The sequence below is a fragment of the Haliaeetus leucocephalus genome, unplaced genomic scaffold (genome assembly GCF_000737465.1).
Source record: "Haliaeetus leucocephalus isolate CR32 unplaced genomic scaffold, Haliaeetus_leucocephalus-4.0 Scaffold306, whole genome shotgun sequence".
NCBI classification, from domain to species: domain Eukaryota; kingdom Metazoa; phylum Chordata; class Aves; order Accipitriformes; family Accipitridae; genus Haliaeetus; species Haliaeetus leucocephalus.
The window spans coordinates 5,236,218-5,256,981 of NW_010972742.1; the positions used below are offsets into that span (position 1 = coordinate 5,236,218).

At 40.3% G+C, this 20,764-nt stretch overlaps 1 protein-coding gene across 4 annotated transcripts in view; it reads left to right on the forward strand.

Moving 5' to 3' along the window:
• FNBP1 (formin binding protein 1) overlaps nucleotides 1-20,719 on the forward strand; it is a 101,229-nt gene extending 80,510 nt beyond the window's left edge. For 2 of the 4 annotated variants that reach the window (XM_010570911.1, XM_010570913.1), the window contains 6 exons: nucleotides 9,750-9,859; nucleotides 12,718-12,850; nucleotides 13,936-14,057; nucleotides 14,523-14,659; nucleotides 15,059-15,217; nucleotides 17,981-18,751. In XM_010570911.1, coding sequence (XP_010569213.1) covers nucleotides 9,750-9,859; nucleotides 12,718-12,850; nucleotides 13,936-14,057; nucleotides 14,523-14,659; nucleotides 15,059-15,217; nucleotides 17,981-18,015 — 696 coding nt within the window. In that variant the 3' untranslated portion in view covers nucleotides 18,016-18,751. Of the gene's footprint in view, nucleotides 1-2,444; nucleotides 2,532-5,800; nucleotides 5,816-9,749; nucleotides 9,860-12,717; nucleotides 12,851-13,935; nucleotides 14,058-14,519; nucleotides 14,660-15,058; nucleotides 15,218-17,980; nucleotides 18,752-20,421 lie in introns of those variants that run through there. The other 2 variants (XM_010570914.1, XM_010570912.1) reach the window with 2 other exon arrangements.
• Nucleotides 20,720-20,764: the final 45 nt, after the last annotated feature.

The window sequence follows — 20,764 nt, forward strand, 5'->3', positions numbered from 1 at the left end:
TCAAGAACCACACCCAAATCCTGTTAATTTATCAGATGAAAAATGAGTGGTTGGCATTTGTTTCAGCTGATGTGGTTGATGTGACCTCCTTTATATTCAGTACAGCCAGATAAATCTGTTAATTCGCTTTTAACAGCCAGATAATACTGTTAATTCTGCTTTTACCACATTGTTTTGTAAGATTTCCTTTTCTCAAGTTTTTTCCATCCCCCTGTCAAATCCAAAAGCATCTGAATTTTACTCAGGAGCAAATGTATTGTGATGCTACCAAAGAAATGAGGAGGATGTAGAGGGGAAACTGTCACAGAAGAACATTTGATCTGTACAGAAGTACATCAGTGAAGCAACTTTGGGAAAGGTCATGCAGGGAGCGAGGAGGACAGCACAATGTAACAGGTGTTTGGCTTTGGACGCTGAATAATTTCAGTTGCTCTGAATATTTTCTCCACATTGCTGGGTTTGTTCAGAGGCAAAATTCCACTGCAGCCAGACACCTTGTGGTAAAGGTGACCACAAGGGATTTTGAGTACTCTAAAGAGTATTCAACCAAATTGTCAAGCAGGTTCTTCCTGGCTTTGTTGATAAACTGAGCTGTTAACTCCTACAAAAGCCAGGGTAACACTTTATTTATTTCAGAGGAGGCTGGATCATATTCCTTTTTTGCACTGCCTTAAGGAAGAAGTGCATGGAAAGGAACTACTCCATGTGAACAAGTCCACTAGATACCAAGACCTTAACAGGATAAATACTACCAGCAGAACTGCACATTGTAATTGATCCTGAAATATAAGCGAGTGAATGGATTCCCATCCACTCCCTCCATGAAATCTTTGATATCAGAACATGTCTGGAGAGGCAGTATGTTTTAGTAGTTTTCTTATAACGTTTTAGATTAGCAACTTAAGTTGCATTTGGAAAGAGAAATTAACGAAACTAAAGCGGAAAAATCACTGATGACTGTTAAAATGAATTATGTAATTAGTAATGATATGTCCCATGCCCAACCTGGTTTTAATTTTGCTTCAAAATAAAAAAATCCAGTGAGTCTTGTTTTCATGGAAGGAAGCAGGTGCCTGAACAATTTACAACAGATGCAAGGTTAATGTAGAGGCACCAATACCTGTATCAGTGGTCACTGTGAATATAACTTCCTAGTCTGTTTAAAACAAACAAACAAACAAAACCAAAAAACCCCCGAACATTTGGTGCCAACTCTTGTTAGTGTCTATGGCTTTCTAATTGAGCTTTTGTATTTTCCTTAAAGTTTCTTTCTCCTAACCCCAACAGCAGGAAATGTCTATTATAGAGAATACCCTAAAACTGTTGCAGCACTTGTCATGGATCAGAACTAGAAGAGGAGGGGAAAAAAGACTCTTTTACACAGTTTTTGAATGCTGTTTCTAATAACTCTTTAAAAAGGCAGTATAAAGTAGTATAAAACTTGAAATCAACTCTGTCTCTTTAGGGAAGTTAAAGCCAGAAGAGTACAAAAAATGAGGAACCACTTACATAAGTCATAATTTCATTTATGCTTGCTCTGCTTCTTCTAATTCCATTTTGAGGACAAAGAAAACTCGGTATTCTGCTAGTTGATATTAATTTTGTGTTCTTTTGTTTTATTGCTATAGCAGCAGTAACATCAGCATCTTTAAATAAAGAGCAATACTTCTGAACTAACAAAATCCAGGGGTAGAACTTACACCTTTGAATTACTTTGTGTGGTATTATGTGGACTTGCCTTTTGTCTCTTACCTTGGAGACTGGGTTGTGATTAAGCTGAGAGGATGGGTCTGGTTGCTGGGACGCAGATATTACTGTCATTACCAGAGTTCCACCCTCCAGATGGTTCCATAAGGCACACGGAGGGACTTTTGTGGTTTCCTTTTTAGTGGAAGTTGTTGACTTCATTACAATGTGATTTTATTTCCGTTGCACCAGTTAATGTTTTCCCTTACCATCCCGTCTTGCCTCTGTGACATACTGTGTAGTCTTCTCCTGACACTTAGCTGTTGGTCTGCCTGGGTGATCAGTACTTTGTTGTTCTGTGAGCATGCAGAAACAGCAAACAAAACACACAACCCCCTCTCGTACCTGCTCTGTTCCTTGCCCCTGGAAATACTTGTTATTCTAATGTAAGTGTATAAAACTGTGCCAAGACCAGGATTTTTTGGTGGGTGGGGTCATTAAAGCCATGGTTTATTCTAGCACAGAGAGAGATGTTTTCTGACCTTGTGTGTTTAAGCTAGCATTTAAAAATATGATATTTTCTGATTTTTGTGAGAATGCTAAACTCTTTAATATTCACCTAGTTTCTAGGAAGCTTCCACTTGGCACTTAAAGGCTAGTTAAATGCCAAGCTGTCTTTTGCTGTAGAAGCAGTAAACACAGAGGTGCCGTGCTTGTCTCCACTGTAACGGATGTGTTTTCTCTTGCTGACTCACCAGCAGACACAGTCTTTGTATATTCACAAAGAACTCATGAAGAGGACTTTAGGGACACCCACGTGTGCCGTTGAGGCTAGGGAATATGTTGTAAGTCCGTGTATGGTGTGATCAGCCCATACCGTTGCTACACAGTCGCTAACCCCACTTACAACGCTGTTAGAGTGTGCTGTGGAAATGTGCTTTGTAAAAGATAAAGGGAAAATTTGGTGGGAGGCAAGTTGCAGCTTACTGGGTTATGTGCAGGAAAGAGATGTCTGCTAGTCCTGGAAATGCTGAAATTGGCACAATTAAAGTAGCTGGACCTGTGACATTCAGAGTAAGTACTATAAACAGGTTCCATGCATTTGTTCTAAAATATTTTATGAATGCACTCTTGAGCATCATGAGCCAACCCCTGATTTACAGCAGTGCAGTGACACATTCTGTGCCTTGGCTATGAAGCACTCCGTAGAGCTTTCTGATGCTTCCCTGAACTCTCTATAATGATGATAGTTCATGGAATCAAGATAAATGACCTCTAAATCTGATACCCGGATAAAGAAGAGTATGGGGAGATTGCTACAGGACCACTAAGAAAGAAAATTACCTCTTGGTTCTATGGAAGTCCAGTGATTTATTTCAACCCTGTTTTCTGTAAGTGAGGTTAGTGTCCGTGACTGTCCAATAACACATGGACTTGCTGGCTTTCATGCTCTCTCATGTGTTATTGAAGCTTGTGGCTCTTAGGCTCTTCATTTTTTCCCTGCAAGACTAAGCTAGACTTGTTTTAAATTGACAGCTTGAAACAGATTTGCTCGTTTTGAAGAAACGTAATTTATTTAATCATTTGGGGGGGGAAAAAATGCCCCTGTTCTCCCAGGAGCTGTGAGCAAGTTTCTAGCTGTGAAAACTCAACAGAATGGACAAAAGTAGTTACTTAAGTGTTTAATGCAGATTTATTTTCAGTCTGCTTATATTTGTGTATAGAAACTGAATTGCTGTCATGTAAAATTATCAATACATTTCAGAAATGGAAAACTGTGAATATGACTTATTTCAGCATTTCATTGTTTCCAATCTATGATCTGCTTTTTTATTTGTACTGGTTATAACAATCCCTGATGTACTATTTGGAAATGCTATTAATAAGTTCTCTATTTTTGTCATACTTAACAGCATAAGAATTCAGCATACAGTGTCTATAATCCCTTTCAAATTTGCTGAATTTACAGCAAAAGTATAGTCTTGATGCAGATGATTCTTCGCAGTAGTGTAGTGCCTTTAGAGTGAGTAGTGTTTAGAAACTAGCGCATGTAGCATACATTTGTGCCTTTTATAGAGTGCTTCATAGGTAAATATTTATTCTGCACCATGAGTCTTGTCTGTATATATGTACAAGGATCTCAATTTGTGCTGATCATGTCTATGCTAAAGTTCACAGGAGTGCTAAAGCAATTATGCAAACAAAAGCTGCCTACGCTGAATTTCTTCAGCAGCCTATTTTAGCTCATTCTTTCTCCTTCTTGTATGATTATTCTCTCAACTGGATTGGTTTTGTTTGCTTTTTTTAATGGCCTCTTAGTGAGAGAGTGAATTTCTTCATTGCACTGTTGTTATTATCATGTGTTACTTCCTAATGGACTGAACTTCAGAGGGAAGTTTAACTGCTGTGTTGTCACTGAATGCATCGGTTCAAATGGAATATTTCACTGTTTATTTCAAGGCCATGTATTTTCCTTGAATGGTTGGCGTGTATTACTGTACAAATTTTGGTAACTAATGGTAATTGTTATTTTTGAAAAATGTGTATTTCTTAAATCATGCTATCAAAAAGATCACAGGTGTGGAGCCACCTTTGTTTTAAATCCAGTCCTAAAGAACTGTGCTTTTGCTAAAAATGGAGCGTCTGAGAGCACCATACGTGGGAGCTGTTGGTAGTAAAATAACGGAGAACTCTTGAATAGAACGAGGTTCCCAAGTCTCACAGTACATATCATTGCCTGGAGTGAGAGGCATTTTCCAACTTTCATGTTTCAGCTGTCTTGAACACCAAGGATGTGCATTTATGCACTTATAAGTTCATTGCATAGCTTGAGCATTTCACAACTGTCCCCAAAGAGCTGGTAGGACAGGCACAGTGCAGGCTGCTGGAGAAGGCTGGCTGCAAGTTTGATTCTCCCTTTAAAATCTGGTTTTATCTGTTGAACAGCAGCTAACTTGTGCTCCTTGGCACAGAACAGAAAAGCGCTGTAGCACTGTTAGTCTCCCTATATCTTGGAAAACATTCTGAATTGCAGCTGTCATAACGTCTTGCAACACTGGAAGAAGCTTTGGTAATTTTGGTGGTCGGCTGCCCGGGCACATTTGTTCACCTGACAGTTTGTGAGGCCCTCCAGCACTGCCGAGAGCTGTATGTGCAAGTGATGCAGGGCAGAGGCAAACCGTGCTGCTGCGTAGGCTCTTTAAGCATACACTTCTTGTTAGTCTCATTTTGGTAGAGTAACTAAAAGATAATGTTTTGGCTCTGTACCAGGAAATGTGGTAAATTTTGAAGAATTAGATCATGTAGATCACTTACGGAGCTTGAATAATGTCTTGCCATGCTGTCATAGAATCAGTTTAGCATGAAGAGAAGAGATTTTTGGTGGGTTTGGTTTTTTCCCTCCTTGTTCCTGACCTTGTCTGACTGTATGGCCAAAGTATGTTTGAGACGAGTATTTGTTTTTGAGTTGTTCAAGAACATGAAATTACTTTACGTGACTGCTCAGAGAGCACTGTATGCAAACAACAGCGCTATTTCAGGGATGTTGCTTTGGACATAGGCCTGAAGAAATCACTAGAGATCCCATTGTGCTTTTTGCCGCTGGAGGCCAAGTGCTGTACCTTACCTTTTCACTGAGTTTTGGCTAGGTGTTATTCCCCCTTCTCTTAAGCCCTTGCATAAAGTGGCTGATGCTCGTGACTGCATTTCAGCACATTTTTGATCTAAAGTGACTTGCATGCATTTGCAAGTTCTGAGGTTTTTTTCCACTTCAGAGATGTTACTGTAATGAGAAAAAAAATCACTGTTGTTGTAGAAGCTGTAAATAGGCAATCCAGATTTTCACGTGCAGTGCTAAAGCACACATGTAGAGGTGCAACACTTTTCCATTTCTGTTTCTGGCAAGGAAACGGCAGCTGACTGATAACGCTGGCCCATCTTGTGAACTTTTGCACAGATTTGTTAGTGTTACCCATTTTGCCTTCCAACAGCAAGGGGATTATGTGTCATTTTATTGTAACATCAGTCTGAAAAAGTTCCTCTTCTACTGATGCACTGTTGTTTTTTCTCTTTCCCCCCCCCCCCCACCCTGTATCTCTCCAATTTTTACATGAAGCTTTCTCTCAAGCTGGTAAGCACATTTACAGCATGCCTGTCCTGTGTTTTAATCACAATTTTCTGTGTGTGTTTTAATGTGCACTGTGCCACATATGACATGACACTGAAATTAACTGTTAAATTTGTTTCTTCTTTGTGTTTGCTTTTTTTGATATTTATCAGATAACTCTGAATACACAGGTTTGGAGTCTAATAGAGGTGATCAGAATTTAGTCTTTCTAATAAGCTGCTAAAAATTAACTCCAATATGTAGTTTAGTTTTCACTTTTATAATCTAGGGCTATGAAAATGTAGAAAACCAGCATCGAGTAATTCTGCTACTCTATAAGTATACATTAAAACATGTAAAGAAAAAAAAAAGTCTCTGTGCTTGCTGGACGTTTTCCAGTAAGAAATGCATGTCTTTTTGTGTAATGTAGCTGCAAAGTTTGCTTTCTGTGTCCAGGTATTGCTGGAAATCTGCATCATTATCAGCTACATTTTACAGCCCTATGTAGTCCTTCAGAATAACTAATAATGATATTAATTAAAGTTCTATAAAACTTAACCAACAAGGTTAACTCAGTCTGATTTGAATTCACAAATGGAGATACATACATATATATGAATCCTAAATTCTATCTTGGATGCATCTGGGAAGGTTTCTTGAACTACGGTAAGACAATATGTTACTGAGTTGGAAAGGGAAGGGGTGAACATATTTGGGAAAGCAAATTATGTGCTGAACTTCATACATAAGGTACTGTATTGCTTGAGATACTCCACACCTTGGTATGTTCCTGACAGCTTGTCTACATTCCTTTGTCCTTCGAGAGTCCAGTCACAAGGAGAACGTGACTGGTTTGCGGACCCACTTCATGCCAGCATGCAAGAGCTGCAAATGACTGATTGCAGTTTTGAAGAGCTTCAGAGGATCTGCAGTAGTGCCTTAACTGCATTAGCTTGAAAGTTTTCTTATTCCTCACCAGTTAGTGCCTTTAGGTGCTCCCTTTCCCCTACACATATATTGGTTTTGGATACATCATCGTGGACCTGTTCTGTTCATAGCAGCTTATTCAGAGGAAATGTGTAGGCCGTGAAAGCTGCCTGATGTAGCTGTGGAGGTTTCAGGTCCTGCTGCTGCTCTGTCAACACAGTGACTTGCTTGGGTTCCATTAGCAGTATTGCTTCTCATTGAAGACCTGTGGTAGGTGTGAGGAATGATGGAAGTGTCTAGCTTACTTGCAAACCTTGTTCTTTTGGCTGTTGCCAAGCCACTGTGTGGTAGTCCAACACATTTATGTCAGGGATTTCCATTTGTTGTTTTCCTGGTCACAGTGCTAGTATGTTGTGTAGCTGAGCTAAGCCATTGTATGTAGGAATAAATCCTCCCAGAATAAATGGCTGACCTTGCCTTTCCCCAAGAGTTGCACAAATCAGAAAGATGTGCAGAGAGGGCTGAGACCCATGTGCACCTCAGGCGGAGGAAGTCAGCTTGTTTGTCATTTCCTCTTGGATCCTAGCTGTACAAGAGCCAAAACTGGGGCTGATAAACCTCGTGCTCTCCCCGAGCTTCAGCCAAGAAACTGGTCCTAACATGGCCTCTTTTTTCACAGTCCTTCATCTTGGGACAATTTGCATCCTAAATCCCAGTATCTTTATGCAAGGAAATCTAGTGAGCACTGGCTCTGCTGGTCCTATGATAGAACATCAAAAATAGCACAGATCTCCCCCCCACCTCACTGTTGAAGGATTTGTAAAAATGCAGGCAATGTTCACTACTTGAGAGACAGCCCAGGTGTGTTTTTGCTTGAGAGCATGAAATGTGCGCAGCATGTGCGAAAATTGCTCCCTGAACTCTTCCTTTTGGAGAAGGAACTGTACTGATGGGAAATTATTGAGCATGGAATAAAGTCTGAGTGAGATCACCTCCTAGTCTCGGGCATGCATTTCTATGCAACACTAATGCTTTGGTCTGAAGCACTGTGAACAAAGATACTGAATTTAGTCCAGTCTAGAGCTTTTAAATGAAGTTGAAGAATCAAAAAGAAGATGCTTTTCTAAATTTGTTTGACTACAACTATTGCATTCTTCTAATGTATAACTGGGGATATTTTCAAGTATATCTGTCTCTTCTGCTTAGAATTGAGAAGAATATGTTATATAGTCTTTCTTCTAACTGCTTGTTTATTTACAAAGCTACCTCCAGATGCTTGGCCTTAAAAAAATACATATGGCTTTAGTGTGTAGATTATCTGTAAAATATATTGAATCACTCTCATGTTCAGTGTGATGTGGGAGTTTCTGTCAAGCAAAATATTATCATTAAAGAATGAATTAAAATAGATTGCTCCTGTGCTATGCACCACAAGTAATGTAAGCACTGTTAGGACTTCATGTGGTTAAAGTTTCAGAATTGGTGTAACTTAGTTGTTTGTTTCCTTCGTCTTAAATTTGCTTTGTCATTGTCTCATGAAATGGAATTTTAAGTGTATTATTACACAGGTGATCAAGGCTTAACTAGATGCATATCCCATCTTTTACTGAAAATCAGTATGGCAGCAACTTCATTAGGTTTGCCCATTCTATTATTTTGAAATGGCTGGACCAGAGGAGAAGGTGACCTGTTTGTAGTTGTCCTCCATCCCTCTTGACACCCCCACACTTTATTTCTAAACATCTTGTTCTGCAATTGCAGAAGAAAGAGTTCACTGTCTTGGAGCACATTCAGTGCAGAGTTGAAAGGGTCTAATGGGCAGCTTTTGTGGCAGAGTGTCCCCTAAATCACACTCCTCTGAGAGACAGATTTGGCATTTTAGTAAGACTAATGTTGCAACTCTGCTCAAAAGCTTTCAGTAAGCTGATGGGCCATTGAATTCGGTTACTCAGCTTTGTGTTTTTACCCTTCTTTCTCCCATACTCCAGTATTCCCCTTTAGAAATGGGATGTGGAGTGAGCAGAAACCAAAGCAAGAAAAACCTGTACAAATTCAAGATTATGTACAAGAACCTCATTCTTTATGGTGCAACTAATTAGTATTGATGTGTGTTCAGTATAGCCCACCCAAACTGTTCCCCTTGCCTTCTTGCAAGACAAAAATAGGTGGTACTTTGAAGAAAATAGTATGGATGTATTTTATGTTCATCCATCTGCTGTATCAAATTGAGGCAATCGAGAAGAGTCAGCAGTTTGAAGGCAGAAAAGGGTCTTTCAAGCAGAATCACACAAAGGTAACCACTGTGGTCTTTAGATGTTTTCTCCTGTTACGATTTCAAATTGATTGATTCTGTAGCTTTGATATAACTTGTGATTTTTATGCTAGTACAAGTGAGAGAGGAAAAATTGAGAGACTTTGACATGGAATGTGGATCCTGGAAAGCATGCAGCATGTTTTTAAATTGCAGAATCCCAGAGGAAGCAATTCTACTACCTTGGTGTGTTCAGGAGAGCCCTGACATAAATTAACTTTAAATTATTGGACCAACACTCAGACTATGCAAAGCAAGCTAGCAATTAGTGTACATGTGAAGTGTGACTGTGACACAGGAGTAAAAGCTAGCAACTGATTTTATGGGGATGCTGCCTGTAGCAGAGTAGAGGAAGGCAGGAAGGATTGGCTTTCCATGAGAATGGAACTCCGTTAAATAGAATCTGATGATAACTGTGGATAAAAATAGTTTCTCGGCTTAGCTGTTGAATTCTGGCATTCTTTAGTTGGTGGTCTCCCATTAGCCATTTGGTATGGAAGTGGGATGTGGTCCTGGGATTATTTCTAAGGCATCCAGATTCCTAACCATTCAGGGACTGGTAACTCCCAGTACAAATGATAACAATGCTTCAGACCATTGTGATTTTGCACAGATTTTTGTGAGCTGTTTTCACATTGCAATCCTGAAGGATTCTTTCAGGCTCTGATTTTTTTTTTTTTTTTAATTTATTTCCCGCCCCCTTCATTCCACTCTGTGCAGGGAGCAGGTCCAGAAGACTTCAGCAATCTCCCACCTGAGCAAAGAAGAAAGAAACTTCAGCAAAAAGTTGATGAACTAAACAAAGACATTCAGAAGGAGATGGATCAAAGGTATGTCAAACTTCTCCAATGAAAAATGAAATAGGTAGTCCTATATAGAACAGAAACAATGAAAATACAAGGAAGAGCAAATAAGAGCAAGGTTCTAGGTTTGTTTAATGTGCTGTTCCAAGAAAAGAACAACAGAGTTTACATACAGCTAAAACACTTGAGAGATGCAAGGCTCTCCACAATGCAGATTCTGAAATCAGTTATTTAATTTTGGCTGGTGTGGGTCAGAGCTGGGGCAAAAGCTGGGTCTCTGTTTATTCCATTCTCCCACCTCAGTGTAATGCATATCTTGCCTTTGGAACCATGAGAAGAGAAGATCCTGGTATAAGGATGGGAACAATATGAGTGTAACAATTGGAGACAGTTTTCCCTTCTTTCTGGAGCTGCTCTCTTGGGCTTTCACAGGAGAGCAGCAGTTTAATTGTGAGCCAGACAAAGGTTACTGTTAGATACACTAAGTTTGTTTCTTGATGTGACCTGCTCCTGAGGGTGTGTTTTAGGAAAGAACATGATGTAAATACAGCCTCAGTCAAAGGTACAATAATAGATCTCTCAGCACTAAGCAGAGCGCCTGTTACTGTATGATGGGCATGGGTAGATCCCAACAAGAGAGGCTATTATGAGCATGATAACATCATCAAAAGTGCTGATTGATTGGTGTGTATCTTAAGATTCTCTGATCTGTAGCTTACATTTCCTAGAAGCAGAAAGATAATGATTCCTGTGCTTTTGTGGATGCTTTTTCTACAAGGCTGCATTTATCATTTTGGCTGAGAATAAGCTATTTTAGTTACACACTTTTTATTGATTCTGGCAACCTGTATTCGTTGCTTTGTGTTTGTTCACATTCTGCAGTTGCACGAGAGATTCAGCATGTTATGTTTGCAAGAGACAGAACTTTTCTTCCCTGAGTGATTTCAAGACCTAGCTTCTCTGGTACTAGTCTATCCCTAAATGCCGCTTTGCGTTTGTACAGAAGTGCCTACATTTTCTGCTAGCTTGCTTTGAAGAACCTGTTTATTTGTCTAGTAACCCAAGCTTTCTTCTTTATGTTTTATATCACAAATAAGAAAAGAAAACTGCATGTGGTTATATGATTTCTCATTGCTTTGTTTTTTTTGCTCTGCGGTAACTTATATTTGTCTCGGTACAGATTTTCCTTTCTGCTCTGTATTGATTCTGAGGTAACCCACTGTTAAAACTGGATATGAAATCAGAGCAGAATGAAGTTATTTTAAATAAAGATAGTATATGATTGAGGAATTATCACCAGCAGTTAAATAAGAGTTAAAAAAATAGTAATAATCATGACTCATATGTTTGCAATATTGTCCCTTAGGGCTTCAACCACAGAGCAGTCCCACTTCCTTGCCACCCACACTTTTTCCCATTTTCTATACACACAAAGCAAAGGCAGGCACAGGATTGCAATTGTCAAGAGTTTGGTGGGAAACTCTAAAATATAAAGAGTGTTAACTTGAGTCGTGGGACTCAAATTAACCTTTCTCCCCCCAACTAATGCCTAGAGAAAAGCTGAATAGCTGTGCCAGTAATACAGGAAATCCGCTTGTAAGTCCACCCTTCTCTAAGCTCTGAAATGTTCATCATCATGCAGATAACTTTTCTTCTGTAAGTTCAGCCTCAACTTGGCTCAGGTCAAAGGCAGCACACTGCTGTTAGTGAGAGCTCTGCAGGCTTTCCTAAGGGAGCTCTTGAAGGCATGGTCTACGTTAATCTTGGCCTTATAGTACCACATTCATCATAGCAAGCCTTAAAATTAACATCTCTGAAACCCTAGGCATTTGGCATCTGGGTTGATAGGAAACACAGCCCCCAGAAAGAGTCTAGTAAAAACGCTGTATAACTTAACAGGATGCAGGGTCACATTATGTGGCCTAAGGTCCATCTGTCGCTGTGCTGTGACAAATGCAAACCATATGGATTTAGCTTTGTTTTAAGCAGTGTGAATAAATATCTTACAAATGATTTTGGTTGCAAAAGACAAACTGCAACAGGCAGGGTGAGAATTTCTGGTTAGCACTCCATTTTTATTATTAATATGTCCACATCCAGCTCTTTGTCCTAGTTTCTCAACTGGAGTTCAGCCCTTGATGGATAATAATGATGCAACTGTTTGTCTGTGCCCCAAAAACTGGGGTGATACTCATCTAGAAACTTGAAGCTGTCATTTGTTGCAATGGTTGTAAGATTTATTTTTTTTTAATTTTTTTTTTTTCCCCAGGGTTAGCAAGTAGATATTGTAGTACTAAATAGAAGAACATGTCAGGCTAAAAGGCAATACCAAATTCCTCCTTTTGCCTTGCAAAAGGCCACTGTCCAAGAATTCAATTGTTTTGCTGCTAGGATTCTTCAAGCGGGGCACGTGGAGCCTGAATCATTTGGTCTAATGTGTTGTGTGCTTGTACTGACACAACACATCTCCTGTGTAGCTTCACAATCCACTGGTGAGGCTCCTCCTGCCAGCTTTGCTCACATGAAGAACCCTCAGCTGCCTGTAGAGTGAGGAGCTCCTTTTAATGTAGGAGCTTGAAGAGTTTGGCTTGTGTACAATGTCTGTCGTGTCACGTTGTAGGTAAAGGTGTCACTCACTTTTTTTTTTCTATCTCTGACAGTGTAAATTCTCTTCTGGCAGGTGACTTTACTGTTATTTTTTAATGGCTGGTTCTATACAGGGCAAAAGCCCCTGTCTGGATGTTCTCAGTTACCTTGGTAACAGATAAGGCTTGAACCACACAGTAGAGAAGAGGCAGTTTATTATCCTTCCGTTTGCCCTCATTTAGAGAAGGGCATTTGCCCCCAGCCGCACTAACATGTTTTATTTTTCTTCTGTCTCTCAGAGATGCCTTAACAAAAATGAAAGATGTGTATATCAAGAACCCACAGATGGGAGATGCAGCGAGTGTGGACCACAGATTAGCAGAACTTGGACAGAACATTGAAAAGTTACGACTGGAGGTTCAGAAGTTTGAGGTATGGGAAGAGACATCTCAGTACAAAGTAGCTCAGCATATGCTTAGTTCTAAGCAGGTGCTTCATTGCTGTTCCAGATGTATTGATGCATTTTCTTACTGTGTATAGGTAAGTGCTACTTAAGCACTTGCATTATTTGAGATCTTTGAGCCTATTTGTGTAACACAAATATGCACCATCTCTTGTGACTGTCAGTCAACAGGCCTGCTGTTTAATTTGCCACAGAAAACAAATTGTGCTAAGTGGAGGATAAGAGAAAATGTAGTGCTCTCTGGACTGCCCAGAGGGATTCAGGTGCTTATTGAATTAATTAAATAATTTGAAGCATCGTGTTACAGATGTCTGTGGAAAATCAGAGGAACATAAATGTAAAGCACCATTTATAGTCTTAACAGCAAGACAGAAGCCGTGAGATGAAATATCTTTTAAGGAATAGCCTGCCATTAACAGGAAGCTTCTTAGAGATACAAAATCTCAAGAGCGTAAGGAGTATTTGAAATATATGAAACCATTATTATTACACAAGAAGAATTATAGGGCTGAGAAAAGACTTGACTCTGTAAGTTACGCTATGTACATAAACCGATACAGCCCATTAATTTTAGATGTTTCTTACCGTTGTTGGCTTTACTATCCATTGCTTTCTTGGCCATTTGAAAAATCACTGGATCTTTCATTCTCCCCAGCTTTAGTCCTCTTGCATTCAGCAGGCAATGAGATTGCTGTGTTTCTGGTGTTACTGAGACTTCTGTAAGCTGCCACATGTCTTTTTGCTTTATTGTGACTAGAGCAGCAGCATCTCCCAACAGCTGTTGTTAACTGCTTCTCTTGGGTCACAGTGTTTTCCACACCTGGTGTCAAAAAAGAATTGAGTTTTCTGTGTGTTTTTTGGCAAGATGAATAGATTTAATACACACTGAAAGTACAGAATCTGTACCCCCTGACAACTGCAACTCAGAGGAGTTTAGAATCTGATTTTAGTTCCATAGTCTGAATGTCAAATATAACACGGCAAAGTAAAAGCAACCTATATCCCCTGGCAAGTCGAAGCATGAGAGATGCATGACGCTTCTTTTCCCTTGCAGGGCTGGCTGGCTGAGGTGGAGGGCAGGTTACCGATGCGGACTGAACAGGCCCGGCGGCAGAGCGGACTGTATGAAGCCCAGAACACTTCAGCAGTAAACAGCTGTGCGCAGGACCGGGAGAGGTACAGTATCTGTACAGAGCTGTCCTGTTCAGACTGATAACTGGACCAGCTTTCCTTAGCTTATTAATCAGGAAAACTGTAGCTCTGCAGCATTGAGGAACTTCCTCTGTAACCAGACTAAAGGCAGGCACTCTGTAAAGTATCTGATTTTAGCATATAGAAGATCCCAACTTGGAGCCACTTTTCTGAATATGATGAAATGTGTAATAGCCTCTACACTCACTGCTGTGAAGGTGAGTGAGGTAAGGTGCATTTTTTATAGCTTTTGATGGGAAAAATGACTGGTCTCACCCATCGCTTCGTGACAGCTGCTAGTGTAACAGCCAGTTCTGAGCATGCTTTGGAATTGCTGAGCTGCTCCAGCTACAGTTGCTCACCTTCCCTTAAGTGTCTGGTAACCAAGTCATTCTCTTTGCTCCTGAGATTGGTCGCTATAGTTGCTGTGTATTTTCCTCTCTTGAGCAGCCCAGATGGCAGTTACACAGAAGAGCAAAGTCAGGAGACTGAGATGAAAGTACCTGCAACGGATTTTGATGATGAATTTGATGATGAAGAACCACTACCCACCATAGGAACGTGTAAAGCGCTCTATACGTTTGAAGGTATCACTCAAACTTTACTCTCATTTCACTTACTGTTTTGTTTAGTTCATATGCCAAGGACAAGTGGGAAACATTCATTTAACCCCTGCACTGTTTAAATAGACAAAGAAAGGACAAGTGAGGCTCTGGCATGATTCTGTTTTGTAGACAGTGATTTGTCTCCTGTTACGCAGGGACATGGCAAGAAAAAGAACCAAAACTCTAATGTCAGGATCACATTAATCTGGTTCTTTGTGTACACACTGTTGTCTCCAGAATCACGTGCTCTTGTTCTTGCTGCTAGTGATGCAACGAAGGTTGTGTCAGCACGTGGTCCGAATGTGCCCTGAGCACCCCCCGCTGCATCTGTGGTTCCCATTGTGCAGGACAGCCTAAACTCCATGTTACCGTGTCTTTCAGGTCAGAATGAAGGAACAATTTCTGTAGCAGAAGGAGAAATGCTCTATGTAATAGAAGAAGACAAAGGTGATGGGTGGACACGAATCCGAAGGAACGAAGATGAGGAGGGCTATGTCCCTACGTCGTATGTTGAAGTCTATTTGGACAAAAATGCCAAAGGTGCTATGACTTATATTTAATACTATTATTATTACTTTATTTGCTTTCACAGAGATATCCAACCCTGGAACCGCTCTGTGTTGCAGATAGAGCCTTTTTAAAAGTCTGTACAATGCCACAAAGTGCATTATTTTGTACATGGACTAATATGGCTTGCTGTACTGCAAAAAGCGCTTTTTACTGCTGAGAGAAGGATAGTGTGGTAGACTGTAAAACTAGAGGGGAAATGCAACCTTCCCTAGACAGTGCTTGTTCAACTGTCACTGCCATTGCACGCCCAACTTAGTGCAGGAAACACAAAGCCATTTGGAAAAATATGGACTCTCCTCAGATATCCAGGTGGCATCTCAGACACATTCACAAGTCAGCTGTTTGTCCCAGACTGGTTCAGTGGAATGTTCCATGGGAAATATTTAGACTGCTATTTTGTGTCTCCATGTGGTAGCTTTTCAGAGCCTAATGTGTTCTGTGGACCTTTTGGATTGAAACCTGGTCGTCTCTTAGTGTGTTTGGAAGGGGAAGGAGAAGCTTGCGTCTGCACAGCTCTCTGTGGTCCTTGAAAAATCAGTAAAACATTAACGTTAAGAAAGATCCTCTATTCTTTCCCACCTTGATACGTTTCAGAAAATGGTCTTTTGGGTGTATTTGCTGTTTCAGATGAAATACAGTTATTTCAGATGACCATAACTAATGGTTTAACCTTTTGCTCACACATGATCAGTGGAGACATTCAGAGTTTAGACTCACAATCTTCTGTTTCTTTGTTGCATTTAACTCCTCACAAATAGGTGTATTGTGTAAGTAAGCAGTGCTACAGGGGAATCCTGGCTGGAATAGATGCTAGCACCATGAACACCTGGTAATGTAATACTCCAAGAAATCAAAAGATTTTAGTCCTGTTTCAAATCAGGATGTGTTTGAAGTCCACTGTTAAATAATTTGTGGTTTTTCAGTCACTTAATCCTTCAGATTATTGTTGTGTTTCCTAGACCTTAGAGTTCTTGGTGTGAAACAAGCTGTCTCATCCAATTCAAAAGAAAACTGAACCATTCTCATTGGGATTTATTGACAGCAGGAAGAGAGGAGTAGGACTGTCTCTGTAAACAAACACTATAACTTGATCAGTTCACTGTCTTGGATTCCGTATTGAACAGTGCAGTGCCTTGTCTGCTGCATATGAAAGTCTGGGGTCTTGTTTATTTTGCCATAATACAGTAGTTTTACGTTTGTGTTGGCAAATACAGGGTCAGTTGAGATGCAAGAGAGTGCAAAAAGCTCAGCCCCTCTGTCAGTTTTTATTAACCTTTGAAAGAGGAACGCGGATTGTACATTCTCTTTCCTTCATATTCAGAACAAGGCAGAAAGCACAGAATGGGAGATCCCATCTCTTAGCCCTGTGTTCTCTCCTGTGGAGATCAGCTGCTTTCTGTGTGGCAGTAGTTGAAAGCAACATTAGTATTCTGCTGGAAAATTTGTTGTTCAGCAGTGTAGGCTGCTTGAAACAGCTAAGCTGGTGTGGCATCTAAATCTGTCTTAAGTAACAAGCATGGCTCTCCTGCCCTCAGAATTGCAGTGTGGGTCACATCAGTGAAATGTTACAGCAAATCAGCTATTTAGGAGCGGAGCAGCAGGTTGGATGGGCAGTGAAGCAAAGCGTATCTCTGGGTGGGGTGAGAAACCCTGACACAGTCCTGCTAACTGAACTAGCAAAAGTTTTTTTAATTTACCCTTCTGGAGAGAACATTGCAGGAGTATTGCAATACTAGCCAGAAACTTGTATTAGTATGTTAATGGTATTATGTAAGTTATAGGATGATGCTGAATGATCGTAAATATGCAGTCTGTGCTGGGAGTGAATGCAAATACAGTTGCAGCCACTTCTATAGCAACGGTGGAGGTTTTTCAGATCATTTTTCCATTAATTTTGCTGGACTTTAGGAGCAAAATCAAATGTATCTGTGAATATCTAATGTAAAGGAACTGTAATATTTACCTCTTTTATTTCTCAATTCTATGATTAAGAAGAAAAACTAAAAGAGAACTTTCCATAAAGTGTCACAGTAGCAGTATAAAGACTTGGGGGAAGCGCTACTGTGTTTAAAAGACAAACTTTGTTGCAAGCTCCAAATTTCTCATTTGATTTTTAATATATTAGTATAAGTAACTTCATTCAATCCTTGAAATGGAAGCTACAACATTCCTGAAAATGGCACTGTAAATACTAAAGCATTTACAAGCTTCAGTAGTTCTTTCCTCTCTTTGGAAAGAAGCTTGAGCAGCTGGTTAGAGCACACTCTAAAGGTTAGTTGTGTGAAGGGTGGGAGCATTCACACCAGTTCTGAGTACATCTGTGACTCTTTTAACCAGCAGAATCAATTCTGGCTCGGGTGTACCTGCCTGACCAGGTTGTGCCAGTGCCGTGAGCCAGAGGCAGCTCTGCCCGAGAAATGCAACTGCAAAATGCTTTGTGAAAAGCCGCTTGGCAGCTGGTGAGCTTTTTCAGTCAGCTGAAGCCTGTGTTGTCAGGGCTTTGCTGCCAAACCTGAGATGAATAGGACAGGTAAGTCGATCTGTTGCAGTCACCCTCCTGATCATAGCTTTTATGGGAGCCAAGCTAGGTCTGCGTACTCCTGCAAATAAATACCTGTGTGAGGGCTGTTTGTGAAGTTTACAATGGTACCTCTGGTCAGAGGGTATTAGCAAACCCTGTCACAAAAAAGAACAGTAATGTCTATCTTGTTTTGCCTTTTTTTTTTTTTCCAGATGTGTACAAATCACTTCAGAAAATCTCTGAGTAGGTTTGCATAGGCCTGTTCACCTTTTACTCTACTGGTTTGCTGCTACGGTTGTTTTAAGAGCTCTATTTCAGAAGGTTTTCTTTAGAAGAGATGAATGCACATGTCATATCTCCAGCAATGAAAGACTCTTGTTAGGTACCATTCACTCAGCTGATGCATGTATAAGTTCACGTCTTGAAATTTAAATGTGCATCACTACCAATGAAACTACTGGCCCGACTGTATGAATTTAGTTGTAAACAGCATTATTGTCCTTCCTGATAGAAATGAGAGCCAACACAGTTCATTCTGTTTGTGATGCATGCAGGAAACTATTAAAAATGCTAAAAACCATGCAGACTAAGAATTGGATCTGTTGGATGTAAACTCATGTTTTGGGGCTTACGTCTACCTCTAACTGCTAGTGGATGAGGAAGAAAACTCCTCTGTGCACACATGGGTGTAGCTTCTTGCAGGGCTTTTCTGCACCTATCAGGTTTCTGGTGCTGACAACTGTCGAATACAGGAACTAGTTGGGCCTTTTTGCTCAAGACTGACCATACTGTGTTATTGAATATGGTACCTCATATTCTTCTTGGGAACAAAACTGTCTTTCACTGAGGGATGTTGTGAAATAGTGTGATACACAAAAGAACTTGCATGAAACAACCAGCTTTATATAAACTCTCCATTGCACCCAACAAAAATGCCACATTCACTTCCACCAGAAAGACTGGCTGTCTGGGTGACATGCAAGTAATAGAGGCTGTTTTGTGAAGTTAAACTTCCTGATAAAAAAATTTTGGAGCTAGGGGCTGATTAGGATTTCAGCTCCTTTCCCGCTGTGGGTCTGTTCCTTCTCACCTCCAATTATATAAATAAATCTTTACAGACAGCTCTGTGATTCTCAGTGTTGCAGCTCTGCTGTTTGTTTGCTGTAACTGTTACGCAGAGCCTTGACTTATATAAATAAATAAATAGGTAAAAGTTAACCATGCTGATGCACTTTTTATCTAGGATATATCTGATTATTTAATGCTTGCCAAATTATTTAGGAAACAGTAATTATAAACTGGACTGTGGCTTTTTAAAATCCTTTTGTTAAATACTTGCCCTTAGTTCTCCCAGTATAAAAAAAAAACCCACCTGTATATAACATAACTTAAAAACTAAAGTTACTTGAATTTGAATTGTTTTTATCCTTTTATATATGTATAAATATAAATGGGTTTATAGGCTGTTCTGCTTAACCTAGCTGTTGTTTGGTAACTACTCAGTCCCTCTTATGTTGATAAAACATTTTTGCTTACTCAACTGCCTGCATCTGGTTGGACTTGCATAGAAACTTTTGGTTTGTGTTAAGGTTTGTTAAATCTGGCCAGTGTGGTTGTTTTGTTTCTATTCTTGTTTTTTAAAGAATCATCATCTGTCAGGAATCTCTTTATAGCTTGATGTACCATGGTGTCTTCTAATAAACATTATATTTTCTCATTCCTGTGAGGGTTTTTTTTTTTAAATGGCATTTCATTTAAGTTTAACTTTAGTAAGGCAAAGCAAATGGCACAGAGCTGCTTTTCACCTGCTTCCCACAATAAGTACAAATGCAATTCCTTTTCAGAAAAAATACTTTGTTGCGGCTCTGTGAAAACTTTTTTGTGCTGTCATTTGGAATTTTTTTTTTCTTTTATGGAAGTGGGTGCAAAGGAGATCAGGAGGTTCCTCTCCTTTCTCAAATGCAAGGGGGTTTAGACTCATCCTGTATTCCCTTGAATACAGCGGTCTCTTCGGCCAAGTCACACTTCTGGATTGTAGCTTCCCTTAGCCACAGATAAAACTTACCCTCAGCGAGAAGTCTGTGAGTACAGGGATGTGACAAAGGATGGGTTTAGAGGCTAAGACTGCTTTCACTTACCTGTTTATTTCTGGACTTCCCTTAAAAATGAAAGCTCTTTGCAGCCTGTTATGGAAAGGATGGCTAGTCTGGATTAGTCTGCAAAATTCTTTGTGTTTTAGCTTCCTGTTGGTATTCTTTGATATCATTCATGGTTTCTGGAGCTGTCACTTGAACAGAAACAGTACTTCTTTGCAGATTGAAAATTAAAAAGCCGTTTGTTTTCTCTGTTGCACTAAGAAAGCACTGGCAGGGTCCTGCTCCTGAGTTTTACATCCTCCTCTCGGAGGAGAGCAGTGTCCCAGTGATGCTCCTCCCCAGGCTGGAGGGAAGGGCTGAGCGTGAATGATTACTGTTTGAGTGCTGGCAGTGTATGCCCAAATTCAGGAGCCTTCTTTAGCCCCTTGTAACCTGGTAGATGCTTGGATGCTGTATTTCCTTTAACCTCCTGCGGGCAGTGCTACTCTTAAGGGATCCCATTTTCCCCAGCCTCTTTCTAATCCAGTCTCTTTCTTTTTGTCTTTCTTATGTTTTAGATTCCTAAAGGTGTTTGTGCTGGTGCAAGAACCTCGGGGCGAGCTTGTCACAGAAGGAGAAACAAAATGGTCTGTTTACCCTGCAGGCAGTTAAAACACACCCATGGAAAGCCAGACTCCCAGTCTTGTCTGGAGTTCCCACTTGAAAAATTCAGACCTAAATTCCATCCCAGTATCATTCAGATGCTTGCTCTTTTTCATGGCATGCTACTTGTGGCTCAGATTAACTTATCAGCCTTTCCCACTCTTCTGCCAGCTTGGCACAGCCCCTCCGTAAAACATAACCAACACTTCCCTACCCCCCCCCCCCCCCCCCCCCCCCGGACCCGCCCCGCGGACGGAC